Raw genomic sequence first — 22,416 nt, 5'->3', positions numbered from 1 at the left:
GTAGATAGAGGGAGTCCAACTAAAGTTCTGGCTCAGCTCTCGCTTGTGGATGTAGGCTTACCAACCATTTTGGTTGTAGTAGAGAGGCTGGGAAAAGTGGACAGTTATATTGTATGTGGGCTATTGAAAATGGTCTATTACTGTGTTTGTGCATTGTGTATTTAAAAAGACAGATCAGCGGGTCTATCGGTTTATCTAGAATATTAAACTGTTCTGGGTCTCCGCGCTGTCTGTGGCCATGCGTAATTTGCGATTATAAACAGGGGGGCGATATCTAGCCTATCTCTCCTTTGCTTTCACATGACAGATGCATTTCATAGGCAAATCTAAAACAGTCTCAAAGTAGACCATTACATAGGCTACTTAGAAATAGCGACTACTTTAATATTTTTTCCCAAAAACGGCATTTGCCGTGGAGTAACGGCATGCCGCCTAAATGGACTTGCGCCCTCTGTCCATGGTGCTGAAACCGCGGCACTACTCTTATGTGAAGCGCGTTACAGTTTCACGAGGGGCTCAGTAGGCCTATTACATGAAACTTCAATAAAGCTCATCCACAGGCACGTCACAAAACAATAAACCAGGCGGCGGGACTTTCGATTATATTCCCTCCAAAAACGTCCGCATGTCACAAAAAAACAGTTATTGCATTGTCCGTAATTATACCAAACTAAAAAAGTATTCCCGTAGGCTAGAAGAAATCAAGTCGTCAGCTGCTATAATCCTCGTTACAAAACTGAAACAAAAATGCCAGCACAAATATGACCTATATAGCCTACCTATTTTTGCATTGCGAGCTGTCCACGTGTGTGGTGCTAGGGGCGAAATGTGCACTGGCAGCACTCGTCGTTGAGTTTGGGAGATGTCTTTAGTGGGAGTAGGCCTATTTGAATGTGTAAAACAAGTTGGACATGCTGGGCATTTTCAGTAGGCTATGCGTGGGGAAGTAGATCGATTATTATTTGCATGCGTCACTGTTTCACCGTCGACCTTGCATCAGCATGCCAAAGTTATGCTATATTTGCCAAACTAACGTTGATGTGGTCCTGACATTTTGATGAATAGCATAATATCTCTACAAAATCGGGAGTAAATTGAATTGAAAGTCTCCCAACATGGCTTGCCAATCCATGAGGATATGGAAAATCTAGCACACCAAACGCGGAGAAAGCGTTCCTTTGATAGAGAAGATACCTGCGTCTTTGTAAAGTGCTGCGCGCACATTTGATTGCCGGTTTTACAAATTACGGAGATAAACATGCCAGGTCCAAATTACTAACAGGAAAAGAGGGACGATGACAAAGGGGATGAATCGCCAGGAAGACAGGGATGACGAGTCTCGCCTGGTTTTGTGGTTACGACACGCAATCCACCGCTGGACCAGCTGGCTATCAGCAATCGCCGCAAGAATCAAACCTGTTTCAAATTCTGGTCATCTCTCGTGAGTGTAGGGTAGGCTACTGCATATAGGTTAGTTAAAACATTGCTACGACCAAATTTGGCATACTGTTCCCTCCATGCGCAAAAGACACAACGTCGGAAGGGATTCAGTTACTGACAGACAAGAGGTACGAAGCGGTCCTCAACTTCAGAAAAAAAGATGGAAATGTGGATATGCTATGTAGGCCTGGAGAAAGAGGTTCACTCTCTCCAGCAGTTCAAAACCACCGTCAGGTTATGCTTCGGAAGCATATCGTTTTTTTTTTCCCCGACAAAAACGAAGCGCCATAAAGTCGCAGTCAAGTTTCTAGGCTATAGGCCAGCACAGCAGCGTTAATAAACTCCAAAAAAGTAATGTGACATACCCTAATAATGACAATCTTACTGTGCAAACTGGGGCAATAAAAACAGTCGGTGGTGGCGGTAGTGCGCGATAGCAATGTGATGGGGAGGGGGATTCTTTTGGCTACATCTAGCCTACCCAACTCAGGACTCTGGATCCAACCGAGAATCTCCACAATGAGGGAAACACATCGAAAATATAAAATTAAATATGCTATATGCACAAATAGAGTTTATATCAATCAGACATTTTATTAGGTTAACAATGTTATTTTGAAACCTAATGAAGTGCCACATAGCCTATAACGGTCTGGCACACCCTCATGGCACTGCTGCAGCGCATTGACATGGTGGAAACCTACAAAAAAAATGTTATTATTTTAAATAATAAAATGGTTCAGACGGTATCTGGTGGATACTGCCACTGTTTAAGGCCATTTAACTTGTTGAAATTTAGCCTATAGGTCTGGAAATGTGTTACAATATTATAATCTGGCCTATTCTCTGCGGTGCTTAGTATGTCTGTAGAACGCGGCGACTCCCTCTATCTACGTCGGATTCTAAATGTTTGTTTAAAAGAAGCCGCCGTTATTTTTGACAAAGTTTTCTGAAAATGTTGTTTATGCAATAATTCGGTATTTTGACATATATCACATCTAAATTTATGTATTGAGGTTCTTAAAATGAGATTTAGTGGTGTTTAACCTGCAAGTTACACTTTAAAGATTTTGTGTCCTTCATATGCATGAATGTATGTAGTATTTACGTAAAACATTTGGTCACAAAACTAAAACTTTAACGGGAATAAGTTTCCACAAAAGTTTTGAGTTAGTGGGACATGTTGGGGTTTACGGTGTGCCTGGGACGGACAACAGGCAATTTTTGTGGCGGAACATGGAAGTTGAGTGCAACTGAAAAGATAGATTTTCAAAGCACATTCTGTAGAATAACTTCAGTTTCCCCGATGCTACACAGAGACCAATGCTTAACTCCTCTGCTTTTTCTTCCTTCTCTCTTTTTTTAAAGACTGGTTTTCAAGGTGCAGACAGCAGACAGAATGTGTCATTTGGGTTTTTTACGGAGTTAGACAAACCACTTGGCCCCTGACAAGCCATTGCTCACTTTGTCACAGAAACTACAGTAGTATGCTGAAATCCGGAGCACATTTTAAATAAAAGATACAGACCACCATATCCAACCACCACTTTGAGCTGCATGGCTAGTGTTAACAATGGAGCAGAATGCTTTAAATGGCCTTCAGTTCTGTATAGGCCTAAATGACTCATCTGACAAATCACTGTGTGGGACCCAAAGGAAAAAACAGACTAGCAAGATAAGGCATCAGGCAATGCACTGATGTCTATATCCAACCCATACTTTGGGAGAAATGGATTGCTTGTTTCAAATTACTCTTGTGATGTTCCAACATGCATGTGTGCTTCACCAGCTTTGAAGGTGTCATAAATTCAGCTTGCTACGACTGTTGCCCAGGTATACAGGTCTACGCATGCACCCACACGTGCACTAAACTTCGTCATTTAGTTTCCAGGACATTGTTTGAGTTTTATTTTCAGGTATTGCAGATGTGACGGAGGCTAACTAGCAAAGCCTCATACAGTGTCGATGCTGGTGGACATGTGCACAAACGCCATCCTTATTCCCTATGTGTTTGGAGACACACAGCGATGAGAATGCGCAGATGACGTGAATGAAAATGGAGTAGTGTGTGTGTGTGTGTGTGTGTCATTAAAATCACGATAACTCATTTTCAATAACAAAGCAGTTCCTGCCTTTTTGTTTTGTTAGATCAGTATGAAGTGAAATGTTGGAGATCAATGGAGGAAAGTGTCACAAATAAAACTTTGCCAATGAGGACAGGGAGCTTTTCTTCACGCTGATGATGGAGTGCAAGACTTTTAGACTTTGACACCTGACGAAGACCATGTAAGGGTCCGAGGGCGGTCCTAGGGGCAGGCCGACTGGGCAATAGGCATGGACGGCCATCCGGGTACTTTGCTCCTCAATGTGCGTTACGCCCCTTTATGGTTGAAAACAAACCGAATGTCTCATCAATTTACATGCTACATCGGCTTGCCTAAATGAACAGTCCATGCTTCAGCCACGGCTTTTTGGCTATATTATTTGAACAGCCGGCAACACAACACTTTTTTGGCATTGCGCGTGAACAACGCTAGTCTACAGGTCCGTATCTTTCGTTTATTAAACCCCAACATAACCAATTGACTTGCATGGGCTGTTTTCCCCCACAAATGGGCGTAACGCATATGGAAAACGTCACGCCGTTCATGAGTACTAAGTACATTCGACATGACATCAACGCAGACATGCACGTGCAGACAGCAATGCATCCTGGATGAAAATGCTGCATGACGGTTAGATTTCCTGTCAAACTTCGAAATTTCGTCGACGTTGCGTTGACGAGGTGACATGTCACATGGTGTAAAACTATCGCGGGATGAATGCGGCTGCAGTCAGATCTTGCAACCTCTGCAGTTGCTTATCCCCTTCAACGCTCGTCGGCGGACTGCCTCCGAGGTCACGTGCCCATGAACTGGTTGGTCAACAACTCACTCACGTGTGTATATGGGTCTTGTCTCACACCTCTACACAAGTTTGCGCAGGTCCCCACTTCAGCTCCTCCTCACTGCCTGTCCCCCCACTCCTCACACGTGGTGTGTTAGTAGAGCAAACCGGTGCGAGCTCATCGTCTCGTTCATATTTGTGGCCGACTGCAAATGCGCTGTATTTAATAACACCCACATCGTGACAACAAGTTCTCGCTCACGTGCCTTTTGCAACATCGACGCTCGCAACAAAGTCGTACGGGGCTACTGCCAGGCACAGTGGCCAAAAGGGGACGGCACCACCACAAAACCCCACCCGCATCAGGAAACCCCGCCCCCAAATACATCACACAAATCACCATAAAACTCCTTAAAAAAATCCTTAAAAGTATAATTTCCACACCATTACCACAGTGTTGTAATAATAACAGATTATTATTAGTGTTTTTTGTCAGTTATTCTAAGCATTTTTTGGTTGATTTTGCCAGGGAAGGGGCCATTGTGAAATGGGCGTGGCGTCGGAGGGGGCCTCACCCGGGGCGCCACTCATTGTAGGACCGCCACTGTAAGGGTCTAAACGTTGCATATAATAAACCTGGATCAGCAACAGAGTGTGGATCGTTCTTTGTTCTTTTTTCATAAATATCAAAGTAATGGATTTGCTATTGTACTGATTATGGTCCTGTGATTTAAAAACACATTTCCAAAGTACACACGTCTGTACAAGTACATCAGTTCCACCGTTTCTGGGAAATGACCCAATGATCAGAAAAAGATGACTGAAGAAATATACATAGACTAGGCTACATGTGTCTTCTTTACTCTCTGTGTCTGAAGAGCTGCATATGCTGAATACTACATCTTGCAGTTGCCTATTATGGACATAAGGGACACTTAGCATTAACCTCTGACCTGGTGGCCTGTTTTTGAACACGAAAGAAAATAATTCTTTCTGCAGCAATGGAAGCTTCTAGAATCCCACGCTCTTTTCTAAAGACCCCATACCTCTCTATATGCTCAAACATTCCAGTCTGACTTGTTGAACAGTAATTATAGGCCACACATCCAATAACTGGTCAAGAGGGACTCTGTAAGGGGTTATAGAGGTCATGTCATCATTATTGAAAGGCACAGCCTTCCACCATTATGCTTTCAGCAGATTGTCAGTCAGCCTTGACAATCGTATATATATTCTGTAAAGCTGTATAGTGCTTTCCAATAATTATGGTAGCTGATGGTCTTCCAATAATGATGCAGGTGATCTGCTACAGACAAAAGCAGCCTGTCCAATTACAGGCTGTCATAGCTATGTCATGGCTACCCCCACATGAGCACTGACGACATCACGCAAAGGCATATTTATTTCATTCCACGTTGGTTGAGGTGCAACGGCTTTTTAAGTAAAGTTGTGCTTCTCACGGCCACGGGAAAGCACTTTGGTCACATGACCAGTGTGATGGACAACTGTTTGTATTTCATTTATTTGCGCATGTCCATTTTATTATTTGTATAAGCTGTATTTGAATGTAAGGACATTGTAATTATTCATTGGGTTTGCAAACAGTAATGTCTATTGGTTACATTATAATTGTGCAGGATGGACATTTGACATTCAAACTCACAATCCCCAGATTGAAAGACCCCCTCCTTAATCACTGGGCCACTACCCAGGCTCCACCATTGCAGTGATGCAACACCTTTGGCTCTGCTACACTTGCTCAGGAAAAGAGCTTGTTCAGGTACATTCGAGTTCCCCCTTGCAGGGGAACTCCACCCACTTTGTCGGGGAGCAATCAACTTTGAGCATCACCAACGGTCCTGGGTAGAGGCGTGTTCAAGGTAGTGACGTGGTTTAAGCAGAGACGTGTTTTTGAAAATATGACTCACGCTGTATGCCATTTTAATGTGTGTGTGTGTGTATGTGTGTGTGTGGGGGGGGGGGTATGACCCATGGCCTATGGATGTGCTTACTTGTTTATTTGTTTATGTTACTGTATTTTAATATTTGTTTGACCTGTCCAGGGACTGCAGATGGAAATTATATAATACTACTATAATAGCTATAATCTGGCACAAGCCATCTTTTTACTTCTGTAATCAATGTGTATTGTGCATGGTCCCTGTTGAACTAAACTAACTAAACTAAACTAAACTAAACTAAACTAAACTAAACTAAACTAAACTAAACTAAACGTTTTATTGGACTAAGAAACAGTTTGGTTTAAACTTTGGCTCAGCCTTTTCTGCCCCCGACCAGTAGCAAACCAAAGGAGGTGGGTCAACCATGCCGTTTGAGAATGTTAGTTGCTCTTGGTCAGACCAAGTCTCAAAGAGATTTGAAAGTCATGATAATCAGGCTGCTAGGGCACGGCTTCAGCATAATTTAGTTGTTATAATCAGTATGAGTTCAAAATAAAGGTTTTATGGCAGAGCATCCCTTTTCATGCCTACAGACTACCATGTGAAAAAAGTCACCAAATTGTGTGCCAATAAAATCATCTCGTACAACCTGTCTGTTTTTTCCCTCACAGCAACATTTTATTTAGCTTATAGGTATTAGCAAAAGATATATAGTTTTTGGGGCACAACGCCCAAAAGACGATCACTCATATAGGCCTACTGTATACTTTACAGTATACTATCCCATATTGATCCATACCGGACTAAACAGACGTTGGCTGATTTTTTTCTATTCTGAAAAGCATAACTGAGTGGAGTGGAGCCTGTGTCCATAGAATCACACTCACTAGATCAAACAGTCAAAGCAGAATAGAAATGACAGTATACATTGGTTGGAGATGCTGAGAATTGAAAAGAAAACACTGTGTCCATATTAACACAGTCATTGAAAAAAAATAACAGGTCACGGAGCACAAAGACACAAGAGAAAAGAAACCAATTTCATGAGCGTAATTGGTGTCCTTGTGTAATCATAAACCTAGCTGTACAGTGAACAAATAGTCTCACGATACAATGCAAGAGAAAGGACAGCAATTTCATAAGCATGACTGCAAGTGGAACTATATATTCATGCATTCACAAACTCAGTGGTATGCTGTTACATCAGGTTTCATAAGCACGAGATGTGGAGCCTTCATATGTGCCATCATGGAATCGTGCACTGGTACAGTGAGGTACTGTGAGGTACACAAATAGTCACACAAGGCTGAGAGGCAAGAGAGAAGAAAACTGTTTTGTGAAAGCTGCATGTATTGTGCAGTGTGTGTGTGCATCCTTCATATTCAGAACCCAGAGGTCCTGTACACAGAGGTATACAAACAGCCACACAATGCAGAGAGAAAAGGGAGAAGCCTTTTTCACAAAAGCACATCTGCATGCATGCTTGCTGCCTCCTTGATACATCCTCTCTTTTTTGAGCCAGCGTTCTTCTGTAGACCCAGCTGTCTGGACACTGGCCAGCCATCTTCAGTGATGGCATCATAGAAGTAAATAAGATAGCACAGTGATATCAACTAGGGATGCAAATGATTAATCGATTAATCGACTTTAATCGACCAATGCATTAATCGATTAAAAAACATTAATAGCAATTAATCGACAATTCAACTGACAAGAGACCCAGGTGAAATGGGCAAATGAATAGTGTGTGTGAAGAGGGGTCTGAACATTGGGAATATTTAAATCACCTTTGGATTAAAGAACTGAAATAGTATTAATTCAAATGTGATATTTTATGTACATTTTTTATTACATTTTTTAGATTTAGTAGTTTATTTCCGAGAAACATTGAGATTTCGTGGAGGAAACGCCGCTTATCAATTAATCGTAAGTCGATCGATAAGACTATCAACTAATGATTAATGAATTAATCGATAATTTGCATCCCTAATATCAACTATCTATCGCATTTGTACATGACATCTTTGCATGTTTACTCATGCTACACAACCAGGTTAGGTTTAAGTTTAAGTTTATAGTTTTGGTCTGGGCACAATTTTGCAACAAATTTGCCAATTCCCTTGTTTTGCTTGTTTTGCTGTTCTTGGCAAAAGTAAAGCAGCAAACGCATTGCTTTATTGACAGGTTAAAGATAGACATGGTTTTGGTCAGCACACAGCAGAGCATTTTTGCAGAAGTCCGCTGACACGGTGTGAAAACTTGGCAAACCTTGTCATGTGACAAAAGTGCTTGTCTGTGGCAGTGAGGACCAAGACCTCGCAAAGGTGTTGCACCTCAACATGGAATGCATACGCCTACCTGTACATAATGCCAGTCTGTCAGGGAAGAGAGCCATCACAGACTGTCAATGGCTGTGGCGATCGTATATGATTTGTGCCCGGGGAAAACCCCTCACCAGCCTTCCACCCCCTGCCAGCACCATGCTTTTTGTAGGATGAAACGGTAACACTTTATTTTAGGGATACATCTATTAGCACTAATACATACAATATTAATGCCTGTGTAAGTAACTTGCAAGGCATGTACTGAGCAAAATAAGACAGTTGTTAGACATTTATTCGCAAATGTCTTGTTCATGCACAATAAATGATTTATTACCAATATAACCTTAGTAAGGACCTAGTAGACCTAGATTTCTATTTATGAGTAAGCAGTAAGGGCCAAAATACAATGTGTATAAGCTCCTGGTAAACTGTGTGAATAAACCCTAAACAGTCTGAAAACAGATGTGGAATAAGGGTCCCTATTCTAAAGTGATGCATTGCTCAGCCCAGATTTCTTAGGGCCCCTGCACTACCTAGGGCCCCCGCACTACCTAGGGCCCCCACTCTACCCAGCACCCGCGGGGAGCAAAGTGTAAGATTATTCCTGAATCTGCAGCAGTCTAATGAGACATGTAGATTTCATTCAGTATGTACTTATGTAATAGGAAGGATTATATAGCAAGGATTGCACATAAACTTCTCAATGACGGTGGAGTGGTGACGTGTCATTTTTTCATACACCAATTAGTTTTTAATGTAAAAACCGTACAATAAATGCAGAATATAACAATGAGAAATAGTTTGGAAGCGAAACTAAGCTGTTCCTTTGTGATAAATAAGTTAATGTTTGAGAAACTTAGCTCCAAGAAGTGCAGTGCATGATGGGTACGCCCTTAGTCAGAAATGCAATGCATGGCTAATGCAGCAATGATAATAGTTCTGTTGTTACGTACATGGCAAATTGTTTGGATAGCAACTAAATTGCACGAGTGAGGGGAGGAGCTAAGGACGTAGGTAGGCTCAGAGCTGGGTAGGTTGTCTGTTGGCCTAGATTGCATACCCATCATGCACTGCACTTCTTGAAGCTAATGTTCTCAAACATTAACTTAATTATCACAAAAGAATAGTTTATTTTCGCTTCAAAACTAATATTCTAATGTTCTGCATTGATTTTGGGGGTTTTTACCATTAAAACTCAGTGGTACATGAAAAAAATTACATCTCACCAACCCACCGCCATTGACAAGTGTACGTTCAATCCTTGCTATATAAAGGCTCCTGTTACCTTAGTTATATCAGTATAAGTAAGAGAAAATTGAATGACTCGGCTAGACTTCAAAGAATTATTTAATATACTCTACACTTTGCTGATATGGGGGGGCTAGTGCAGACTTGGGTGGTGTGGGGGCCCTAGGTAACGAGGGGGGCTTTGGTAGTAGTGTGGGGGCCCTAAGCCATCTGGGGTGAGCAAAGCATCACTTTAGAATAGGGACCCTTATTCCGCATCTGTTTTCACACTGTTCAGGGTTTGTTCACACAGTGTGTCGGGAGCTTATAAACATTGTATTCTGCCACTTACTACTTACTAATAAATAGGAATATAGGCTTACTGGTCCTTACTAACGTTATATTAGTAATAAATCCCTAATTGGGCATGAAAAAGACATTTGTGAATACATGCTTAACAACTGTCTTATTTTGCTTAGTACATGCCTTACAAGTTACTTACACAGGCATTAATATTGTATGTATTAGTGCTAATAGATGTATCCCTAAAATAAAGGGTTACCGATGAAACTATCACTGGTCACTATACACCATTACAGATTCTTTCGCACTAGCATATGCTTATTTGCTTGCGTTCCAGGCTTATATGCTTGTGCGCTCCCCACTGTCCTGTCCTGTGTTCTCCTGCACCCAGATGGAGGAAGATGTGAGCCTTGCTTTAGCGTTCTCAACCATAATTCTTGCACATACGTTTTCCCACTAAACACATAAATCTATGAATTGTAGTCTAGGGTGTTACGGCTTATCTATTGAAATGTACTGATACAGGCCACAGTCTTGCACCCGAAGGCCCCGAAGACGCACATTGGAAGCAAACAAGCTCCATAATTTCCCTGATGGAAAGGCCTCTGTGTTGGAGGGTGGAGATGGGTGATTGACACCCATGTTCTTCTCTACTGAAGTCCTTTGTGTTGTTTTGTTGTTAACTAAACACTAAAGAGAGTCAATTTCACTTCTTCTAGAGTTCATTTGGTCCAAGAGTGCTGTAAGTCTTAAACTAACACTATGTTTTTTTCATTTTTTCCTTTGTGTGTCTGCTACCTAATGGTAATGTGGTTACCAGAGAAGAAGTGTTGCACGATACAAGCAGACACACGCACGCATATATGCATGCACGCACACACACACATACACACATACGAGTGAGCACACACACACACACAGGTACGAGCGCGCGCACGCACACACACACACACACACACACACACACACACACACACACACACACACACACACACACACACACACACACACACACACACACACACACATGCTCTGCTGCAGATATCTACACATCACTACATCTACCCACATGGACATGGGCATATCAAAGCCAACATCATGAGCAGCATACACAAGTACAAATACACAGACATACAGAGACACATAAAAAGTATCCTATACCTCAGGTCAACTCACGCACATCTACTGCAGGAAATGCATACACAGAGATACAGGCAAATGCACGCACGCACGCACACACACACGCACACACCAATACGACTATATTTTAAATGGATTGCAGCTTGGGGATCAATACGTTTTTGGTGGTGTGGGGTAGGTGACACAGACACGCATGCACACACACACAAACACACAAACACACCCACACGCACACGTGCAAGCAGGCACACAGACACGCACGCGTGCACGCCCGCACACACTGACGCACGCACGCACACATGCACGCACACATGCACGCACACATGCATGCACACATGCACGCACACATGCACGCACACATGGGAAAAATAAGACGTACTCTTTTTTCAGGCAATGGGGTAGGTGACTGGAGCTAATGTTTTCGGTTTTCAAGGACGAGTACGACACTTACACCAATTGCCATGAGGATGGGAACTTGATAGATCCACTTGATATTCCCAGCACTCAACTCCCAGCACCTGCAGAACAGAGCCAGACACAGGAGACATAGGAGAGAATAAAAATAAAATAGGATAAAATAAGATAAAATGAAATAAAATAAAATAAAATAGTGTTTAGGGGATATGGAGAGAAAAAATGAGAGAGAACAGAAATATACGAGGGTTAGATATGGATATATGGAGAGACCCAGACAGGAGAGGGGAAAAACAAAATGAGAGTTTGAGTTAATGGAGAGAAAAAGGACAAAGAAAAGAAAACAAGAAGGAATAGGGGAGACAAATGAGAACGAGAAGAGCCGAAATGAAAAGGAAGGAAGAGAAAAGAAAGGGAAAAGGAGGCACAATTTAACAGCTTGTTTCACACCTAAAGTTAAGAAGGAAAAAAGATCACCCTCAGGTCTATTTCACCGCACGTTATTGACGCAGTAATAGTTGGCAGTCTTTTTCACACCCCACTGCCTTTTTCTAATAAGCGGTTCAGTTGCATAAGCTTTTTTGCCCAGGCATCAAGCGGGCTGCACTACTGTGAGAACTTGCGTTCTGTGAGTGCGTGGAGTGAACCCTTCATTTCAGCAAATGAGCAGCAAAGAAACCTAATTTTGGAAAATATATATGTGCAACAGAGTTCAATTAAAGCTATTCATTCCCAATGTGAAAAAAGTAAAGTGCATTGCGGAGGAGCTTGTTATGCCATCCAAGGAAAGCGTCTGCAATAATCCGTCATTTAAAAGCTGTAATGGCATGGGGTGCAGGGCGCCTGACAGCTTCAAACAGGCCCGAGACAAAGTCATCTGAAAGGGCCCACCATCCAATACATACAATGTAATGCGGACCGAATTCTGCCCCCCACCCTTCTCCCTGGGCCTGGTACAACTGACCCGTTTGTGCCCCACTATCGACTTCCTTGTGGAGTGACCCTACAAGTGATACTGTGCAGTGAATAGCACTCTGAATAGAGTAAGCTGATAGGTTTACAACCAGTAATTATACATACACACTCGTATGAACACACGAACACATACACACACACACACACACACACACACACACACACACACACACACACACACACACACACACACACACACACACACACACACACACACACACACACACACACACACACACGCACACACACACACAAATGAGCATGCACATCTTGAGACAGTTTTAAACACTGTTTTCGGCACCAGTGCTGTCAATTTGAGAGACAACCCCTCTGACATACAGTATATCACGAAAGTGAATACACCCCTCACAGTTTTGCAGATTTTTGAGTATATCTTTTCATAGGAAAGCATTACAGAAATTTCACTTTGACACAATGATTAGTGACCTTTTAACAACATATTTAACCGGTTAAATTTCTTGTTCACTCAGACAAAAACAAAATACAGCCATTAATGTTTGAACATGTACTCACAAAAGTGAGTACACCCCAGCTTAAAATCCGGTAGAGAAGGGGCTGTGGTGGCTCGAATCGTCTCGAAATGAAACAAAATGAAAAGGGATGAAAGGGGAGGTCATCAGTGTGCGTTTCAACCTTTCTTTGCATTGAACTTTTACATTTTGAGTCTGCATCTGACTTAAATAGATTGGTGTGAGATTTGAATGCAATCCTATGGAGAATATCATGATCTGCTTCAGTAGTCACAGTGCATGATGACATGCATGTTTCTTTTAGGTGTATTTCAGATTACCAATGTTGACAGCATTCATGCATCCCCAAACCATGTCAGTCCCACTACCATGCTTGGCTATTGAGAGGGTACACCTTTTTTGTAAAACTCACTTGTTTATCACCACACATGCTTGACACCATCTAAAGCAAATTTGTTTATCTTGGTCTCAAGAGAGATGAACAGACCAAGCATATGCATCACTGGAACCATGTCGAGTGATCTGAAGAGACCAAGGTAAACAAATATACTTTAGATGGTGTCAAGCATGTGTGGTGGTAAACAAGTGAGTTTTACAAAAAAGGTGTACCCTCTCAATAGCCAAGCATGGTAGTGGGACTGACATGGTTTATGGATGCATGAATGCTGTCAACATTGGTAATCTGAACTACACCTAAAAGAAACATGCATGTCATCATGCACTGTGACTACTGAAGCAGATCATGATATTCTCCATAGGATTGCATTCAAATCTCACACCAATCTCTTTAAGCCAGATGCAGACTCAAAATGTAAAAGTTCAATGCAAAGAAAGGTTGAAACGCACACTGATGACCTCCCCTTTCATCCCTTTTCATTTCGTTTCATTTCGAGACGATTCGAGCCAACACAGCCCCTTCTCTACCGGATTTTAATCTGGGGTGTACTCACTTTTGTGAGTACATGTTCAAACATTCATGGCTGTATTTTGTTTTTTTCTGAGTGAACAAGAATGTTAAAAGGTCACTAATCATTGTGTCAAAGTGAAATTTCTGTAATGCTTTCCTATGAAAAGATATACTCACAAATCTGCAAAGCTGTGAGGGGTGTATTCACTTTCGTGATATACTGTAGACAGAGCCAAGAACAAAGTTTACCCACTTAAACTTGTCAATGTTCCTAAGTAGAAAACAAGACCAGAGGAGTACACTTGCATCCAATATCTAGAAGTAATATCCTCCAAAACTTTAATTAGTTTACTTTCTCTGGCGATATCAGAAGATGTAGTTTGAAACACCAGGCGCACTCAAATCTTAAGAAAGCCTCTTCAGGTGCGAAAAAGAGGAACAACAAACTATATGTAATAGACATTGGAAGGCTACCCTCTCATTTTCTTCCGACCAAAAAACAATAGTTAATTTCCCTGAGCATTTTGCTTCTGTCTGCAGTTGTTTTTTCGACTGCAGATTCATTGGTATTCTAGGATGGAATTAAGCCTATCTAACAGCGTGCGGTTACAATGGTGTGTGGTCCAGTCTGTTTACAGGCTTCACTTTTTCGATGCATGATCATCGTGGTCATCCACCAACTTTCAAGGTATCAAAGACCTTGCAGTTGCATCCAATATCCAGAAGTAATATTCTCAAAAACTTTAATTAGTTTACTTTCTCTGGCGATATCAGAAGATGTAGTTTGGCACCCTCAACTCTCAAGAAAGCCTCCTCAGGTGTGAAAAAGAGGAAAAACAAACTATATGTAATCGACATCTGAAGACTACCCTCTCATTTTCTTTCTTTCTTCTGGCCAAAAAACAAAAGTTAATTTCCCTGAGCATTTGTCTGCGGTTGTTTGTGACTGTAGATTCTAAGCCTATCTAATAGCATACGCTCACATACACTTGAGGCTACACTATTTCAATGCATGGTCATCACGGACGCCCACCTCCTTTCAAGGTATCAAAGTCCTTGCAGTTGAGCGTGGCATCACATTGGTATGCTGTTTCAAAGTCAAGAAGGATTCATAGTTTCAACATTAAAGCTGTGAAAAGAACCAACTCCATCAATTCCATTCCCTGCAATTTGCCTGCCATATTCCTCATTAGAGAAACAAGAAGAGATGAGTACATTTATACTTGCAAGTTAATTTCCCGGAGCATTTTGCTTCTCGTTCACGTTTGCAAATGTAAATGCCCTGGTATTTCAGGATGGAATTAAGCCTAACTAATAGCATACACTACAATGGCTTGTACAAGGCCAGGCTGTTTGTGGGCTGCACTATTTCATTGCATGTTCATCAAACAACATGTTTCAAGGTGTGGATGTCCTTGCAAAGTCCTTGCAGTTGATTCACCATGTGGCATCAAATGTATTGATGGCCAAGGAGGATACATAATTTGAATATAAATATGGAGTTGGATTAAAGTAAGGCCTACCAGTTCCATCAATTCCCTTTATTACAATGCTTGCTATTTTCCTCATTACAACAACAGCAGAAGAGTCCAATTTGAAGGTAATTTCCCAAAGCATTTCGCTTCCTGTTCGAGTTGTTTGCAATTGTGAATTCCGTATTTTTTTCCGAATTTCCGAATTTGGTATTCCAAGATCTATTAGCATACACTACAATGGCTTGAGCACGTCCATGTTGTTTAAAGGCCCCCCAATTGTATTGCATATTTATGGCAACCACAAACTCTAGGTATACAAGTCCTTGCAGTTCATTCACAATGCAGCAACGCAATGTTGATTCAAAACCAAGACGGGTACATCATTTTAACATATAAGCAGGTAAAAAGTACCATTGGCATCATCTCAAATCCATCACGTTTTCCCTGCCATATAAATAAAGCACAGCTCCCCTCCACTATCCCATTTGCATGCCATGGAAGCTTCCCCTCCTTTGACACTGTTGCAGTCAATTTAAAACATGGCTTTGTTTTTCCATATGGATTTAAATCCAAAGACAATAGGACATGTACATGTAATTGCACAATTTTGTTGGCCATGACACTGAGAAAAAAAACAACAACCATCAGTCAGAGTGATAGACCCTCCACTGTCTTATTTGCGTGCCAAGGAGCTAGGCTTCCCCTTCGTTCCACCACTTGTCTTCTTTGTTTCTCTAATAAATGTCTTCTTTTTCTCCGCTCCTCTGCTCTCTTTCTTCCTTTTTAGCAGTGAGAGCTTTGACTTGACTAGACTCCAGACTGTATTCATGTTTGAAAGACTCAGTGGTGGTGTGACCTACCTAATGCTGTCTCTCCTCAGCAGTGATGACAGGCATGCTGCTTTTAAGACGCTCTTAAAGCTCCCTCTCTTTCCCTCTTTTTAAAAGATTATCTGTCCTGAGGGGCCTTTTAATTTACTTGACTGATGCTACGGAAATCCCATCACCTCCCCCTTCCTCCATCTTCTTTTTTATATACCTTCTTCTTCTTCTTCTTCTTCTTCTTCTTCTTCTTCTTCTTCTGTTTCCTCCTCCTCACTCACCCTTGTCCTCCTTTTCACAATGTTCTTCTCTTAATTCCCCAAATATAAGCCTATTTCTTTGCATCCCTTCTCTCCCTTCTTGTTTGTGACAAACAAAAAAAACCGTGTGGTCTAGAGCCCCCCCACCCTGTCTCTCTCTCTCTTAGAAAAGAGTAAACAGCCTTCACCCTAGTAAATAAATACTGTATAGGAGAAAATACACATGTGGAGAGAGAGAGAGAGAGAGAGAGAGAGAGAGAGAGAGAGAGAGAGAGAGAGAGAGAGAGAGAGAGAGAGAGAGAGAGAGAGAGAGAGAGAGAGAGAGAGAGCCTTACCGAGCGTCGGCCAGAGTTGCCCTGACAACCGCCCAGGCCGACACAAAGATGGCGGGGACACCTGTAATGGGAGAGAGGACACTGTTAAGTACAGTAACTGTGTGTGTGTGTGTGTGTGTGTGTGTGTGTGTGTGTGTGTGTGTGTGTGTGTGTGTGTGTGTGTGTGTGTGTGTGTGAGTGAGTGAGTGAGTGAGTGAGTGAGTGAGTGAGTGAGAGAGAGAGAGAGAGAGAGAGAGAGAGAGAGAGAGAGAGAGAGAGAGAGAGAGAGAGAGAGAGAGAGAGAGAGAGAGAGAGAGAGAGAGAGAGAGAGAGAGGCAGTAGGCAGCATGACTGGCTGATGGAAGGAGAGAGAACAGACACAGCAAAAGGCAGATGGCTGTTGACACTTGTCAGACGCAAGATGCAAAAATAACCATGCTTGTCCTGTCATCTGGTAATTGTGCAGGGTGACGAGAGAGAAGGATATGGTACGGACACACACTCTTTTTAGGTACATGTTAGGACAGATTTGAAATTTACTTTCATTACAGTACTTTGTACATTCAATTTCTTTTTTACTCTTCTCACAAATCATCATTACATTTATAGTAATAACAAGCCTACATTTGTTCGTTCTAGCGGTGTCATTTATAGTGTGCGTTTGTAGGATAGGAACAGTGATGGACAACCTGGAATCAAAAGTCGAAAATGCTTAGGTTCACACCTTAATCAGCTAATGAAGCAAACGGCATGGGCTTTCGTGCACACACACACACACACACACACACACACACACAGACACACACATATGCACGCACGCACACACTCACACACACAGGTACGCACGCATGCACACACGCACGCACGCAGGCACACACGCACGCACGCAGGCAGGCATGCACGCACGCAGGCAGGCATGCACGCACGCACATACACACGCACACACTCACACAAACAGGCACGCACGCACGCAGGCACGCACAAACACACACACACACATACACACTCACACAAACACACACTCACACAAACACACACTCACACACACACACACACACACACACACACACACACACACACACACACACATAACCACACACACAAATCCAGTAAAGGGCTTGTCAAACATGTCTAAGAAGATAATGTGTTTAAACAATCACAAGAATTAACAATCAAAATAAAACAAACACAGACACACGCACATACATGCATGGACACACACACATGCACACACGCGCACGCAGGCACACACACACACACACACACACACACACACACACACACACACACACACACACACACACACACACACACACACACACACACACACACACACACAATTACTAATTTACCAAAGCCAGCAAAGGGCTCGTCAAACATTTGTAAGAAAATAACGTGTTTACTAAACAATCACACAATAAGCAATCAAAACACACACACACACACATGCATGCATGTACGCACACGCACACACACACACACACACACACACACACACACACACACACACACACACACACACACACACACACACACACACACACACACACACAGGGGCGCCGCTAGGGGGGGAAAGGTGATACACTTTCTAAGGGCCCAACCACTGACAGTAGGCCCAGAGAGGTTGCTGATGACATAATTTTAATCATATTGCTCTTTTTAGACTTTTCAGATAATATTCAAAATTGAATCCTGTATAATCAACCAATTAGATTAGGTTTGTCGAGTTCCATAACTTTTTTCTCAAGTTCTTCATCATATCGTTATATTGTCCTCCCCCCGCTTGTGAAATGGTGCAGTTCAGTTCTGTCAACCGCGCGATGCCTACAACCTGCTGCTACACGACTGACTGGCCGGTGATAGCCTACTACGCAATCAGCCGCTGAGCTGATGCACTGATGTGATTGACTTATGCTGGTGATGGAATAAATAGCCTACAAGTTGTAGCCTATTAAATGAAGCAGACACTATAAAACGGAGAGAGACAGAAGAAGAAGACAACAGGTCGCGAGTGTTTTCCTCAAAGAAAGGAATCACTCACTGACCCTGATCAAATGTGATCAAGATCAAAATGATATGCCTACTGAACACACAAAATTTGCATGAACTCAGTTGGATTATCTAAACAAGAGACCGATTTTACAGTCAGTCTGCAGTGCAATTTTTTTAATATCGTTTAAGATCTCTACTTTTATTATCTCATCATAGACATCTGGGATTTACGCATAGCCGTGTAGTCTCATGCCCATGTCCGACTCTACCACGACTCACCTGCTTAACCACCACGTCCTCAGTAGGCTATTTTCCTTAATGTCAAAAATCTAGGCTATGATATAAGTCGATCTGATCAATGGCAAAGTAAGTTCCCTAAAATGCACGCGCTTGCCTTGTCTATTTTGTTGATGACAACACAATTGGCAACGAGTCTCAAACCTAACGTGGAGTGGATAGTGACATTTTGTGTCCTTTCAACTTTCCACGGTTGTTTTGCCTACCCCCAAGGGATGCAAGCGTGAGGAAAAAAGTGTCAAGTTCGTGAGGGAGGGAGGAGGAAAACAAGGGATCCGTGAGTAACCTGAGGAAAAACGAAAGCAGTCCTAGGCCTACTCCTAACTGTGCAAATAAAAGTCGGACTGTGTTAACTGAAACCATCAGCTTTGCCTGGATTCGTGAGACAAATTGGTGCGTTTAGCAGCCTACATAATTTAAGATTGGGCCACGTAGTCTACATTGAAAGCGTTAAACATAGGCTATATTGTGGCAGATTGCATGCCACCTCCTTTTCCAATTATTGCCTCAAATCCAGTCAACAATTTTCAAATCACGAGTTGAAATATCCGACTAAAACTTTTTAAAACGTCAGACGTCTTTGATGATCTAATGATGTAGGCCTAATAGACTTCGACTGGAAAGTTTGAAGCGTTTTCAACGTAAGCTACCCATTGGCGTTTGGAAAACAAGCAGAAGAGCATGGTGAACGGAGGGAGAACACAGTGAGCGCAACATGCGAGTGCCAGCTGTGACAGTTGCGATATATTGCAATAGGGGCTCTAGAATTGCTTCTGAAGCTGAAAATGCGTAGCCTACACATGGCTTTATACCAAACAAAATCAAAATTCCATAGGTATTTGTGTGTAGGACATTAATATTTTTTTAAACCACTTTTGGAAAACCTGTAAATGACTGTTAGAAAGCATGAATCCTCAGTGGATGTCTTGCTATTTTATAGCATTAAATTCTGTTTATTAATATATTTAAAGTCACCCAAACACCCAAATTGGGAATCTTTCATAGGGCCCAAAATTTCTGGCGGCGCCCTGCACACACACACACACACACACACACACACACACACACACACACACACACACACACACACACACACACACACACACACACACACACACACACACACACACACACACACACACACACACATACACACACAAGAGAAGATGTACACAATAGAGGGCAATGCATCTAAGACAGAGAGAGCTGTCTAAATAGAACTGCATTAATAAATGATTAAAATCTTACTGTATAAACAACCCGTTCCAGTTTCTGCCAGCAAACGATTTCTCTACTGAAGATTTAAAGTGATACTGTACCATTTGTATGAAAAGGCTAATTGTGTAATTCCCCTTGAATTAACCCATTGTGTCCTAGAGACACACATACGCTGAATCCAGGTTCTTGAGACTTGAGTTGTTTTATCAAAAATGTGGGTAAGTTAAAGTTGAATGAACACATTCAAAGGCAAAACGAGGGTCCTAGCTTTTAAATGTTTGTATGTGCTTCATAGGTTGAGATATTTAGGATTTAATAGGTAGAAGGCACCCTTTCCCAAAAAGGGCTAGGACAAAATGGGTTAAATGATTTTCTACTGCACTTCGAGCCGCTCTGAGTCCTTGAAGCTAGCATGAAACATTGAATCCTATGGGTCCAACCAATCATGCACACACTTGCACACGCCAACATGCAAGCACACACTTATTCAAACACCATTTTTTCAGCCATGCACTCACACATTCATTCACTTATTCATTCTTTCACTCATTAGTGCAGGTTCAATTGTCCCAAAAATAAGGTTTAGGAACATTTCATATAGATTTCTCCAATTTGTGTTTTTTATCAACTACAGACCCCATAGTCTTCGGATCCACCTGTTTCCAATTTTTTTCTGAAGTGGAAACGCCCAAAATCCAAGATGGCGGATATATGGTCATATCCTAACACAATTGAATGTAATTGAAAGAAACATGTCATATACATTTTTGGAATTGGTGTTTTTTATATTTCTTACACCCCCTGAACAAAAAACAACCTGTTTCCACCCCCGCCCCTTAAGTTTTAGTACCAAAATCCAAGATGGCTGACATGACATGTACAAAGTAGCATAAATTATGTATTTGATGTTTTAAGGTCTCTAAAGTCATTATTTTTTTCTCGTATTTGTAATATTCACAATGGATAAAGGACTGTTCAGTCAGCCATTACATGAACTTCATTCAAAAATTATTCAATCTGTTGTAAAAATTCAACATGACATCAGAAAAGGCATGGAACGACTCTTTTTATGACCAGGTAATGCGTCTTATCCTATTTATTTGTAGGACCCCCTCTGAATAAAAAACAACTTGTTTTTATTTTCCCTTTAACTTTCAGAAGCAAAATCCAAGATTGCTGACATTATAGCAAAATAAGGACATTTTGGTGTTTTAACCCATTTAGACATGGCGTTATAAATTTGCTGTTACCAGAATGGCAATGACCAAGTCGTAGTGCATTACTAAAGGCCCTGTGTCATGTCATAGTTTTGTAGTGCTATGGTGGTTAACTTTCAATGACTATTACAGCATGCACACAGGAGGTAAGGCGTGCATTAAGGGGCTACGGTCTATTAAGCCATTCTGCAGTATTGTACGCCTATTGGTAATATTTTGATAGGCACATAACTGTCATTACATGAAATGTTATCAACATTTATCTCATATTTTGCCAAAATTCAACATGGTGTCCAAAAACCCTTGAACTAGCAAATAACCTATATCTCATCTATATCTCAACTGACCCCTTATCTCAATAGCATAGCAGCAGGTGGAGCCGGTGTGATTTATGACAGGAGTGGAGCCCTCTGTCCATCCTCACAATGCCTCAGTCTCAGAGATAGAACATCTGAAGTTTGGGGTGACACACCTTAAATGTTGTGCGCAAAGATTGGCTTGCAATTTGCCAGTTGCAAAAAAAGGCCAGTTGCCTCCAACTAAACTCTATAGACTGATCAGGAAGTACAAAAAAATCCTATTAATTAATTTCATAGAACTATCCAGATGAGTGGGCAATAGGACTACTTCATTCCACACATTAATATAGAGAGAATACTCTGTAGCATCATTGACGCAGACATGGGCGCCGCTAGGGGGGGAAAGATGTTACAGATTCTAAGGGCCCAAGCACTGACAGCACTGGGAGGGGCCCTTATGGAGCCCCAAAATCAAATCTTTTGTGGATTTACATTCACACTTGTGCCACCAATAC

The 22,416-nt window shown here is 41.8% G+C and overlaps 1 protein-coding gene across 1 annotated transcript in view; it reads right to left on the bottom strand.

The window, feature by feature from the left end:
• The window catches only part of pth2rb (parathyroid hormone 2 receptor b), a 102,208-nt gene that overhangs the window by 36,636 nt on the left and 43,156 nt on the right, over positions 1-22,416 (bottom strand). Inside the window, exons 7-8 of the mRNA XM_063212632.1 lie at positions 16,900-16,960; positions 11,673-11,739 (exon numbers count right to left, since the gene is read on the bottom strand). Coding sequence (XP_063068702.1) covers positions 11,673-11,739; positions 16,900-16,960 — 128 coding nt within the window. The remainder of the gene's footprint in view (positions 1-11,672; positions 11,740-16,899; positions 16,961-22,416) is intronic.

This window comes from Engraulis encrasicolus, chromosome 12 (assembly GCF_034702125.1).
Source record: "Engraulis encrasicolus isolate BLACKSEA-1 chromosome 12, IST_EnEncr_1.0, whole genome shotgun sequence".
NCBI classification, from domain to species: Eukaryota; Metazoa; Chordata; class Actinopteri; order Clupeiformes; family Engraulidae; genus Engraulis; species Engraulis encrasicolus.
This window is presented reverse-complemented; position numbering and strand designations above follow the sequence as displayed.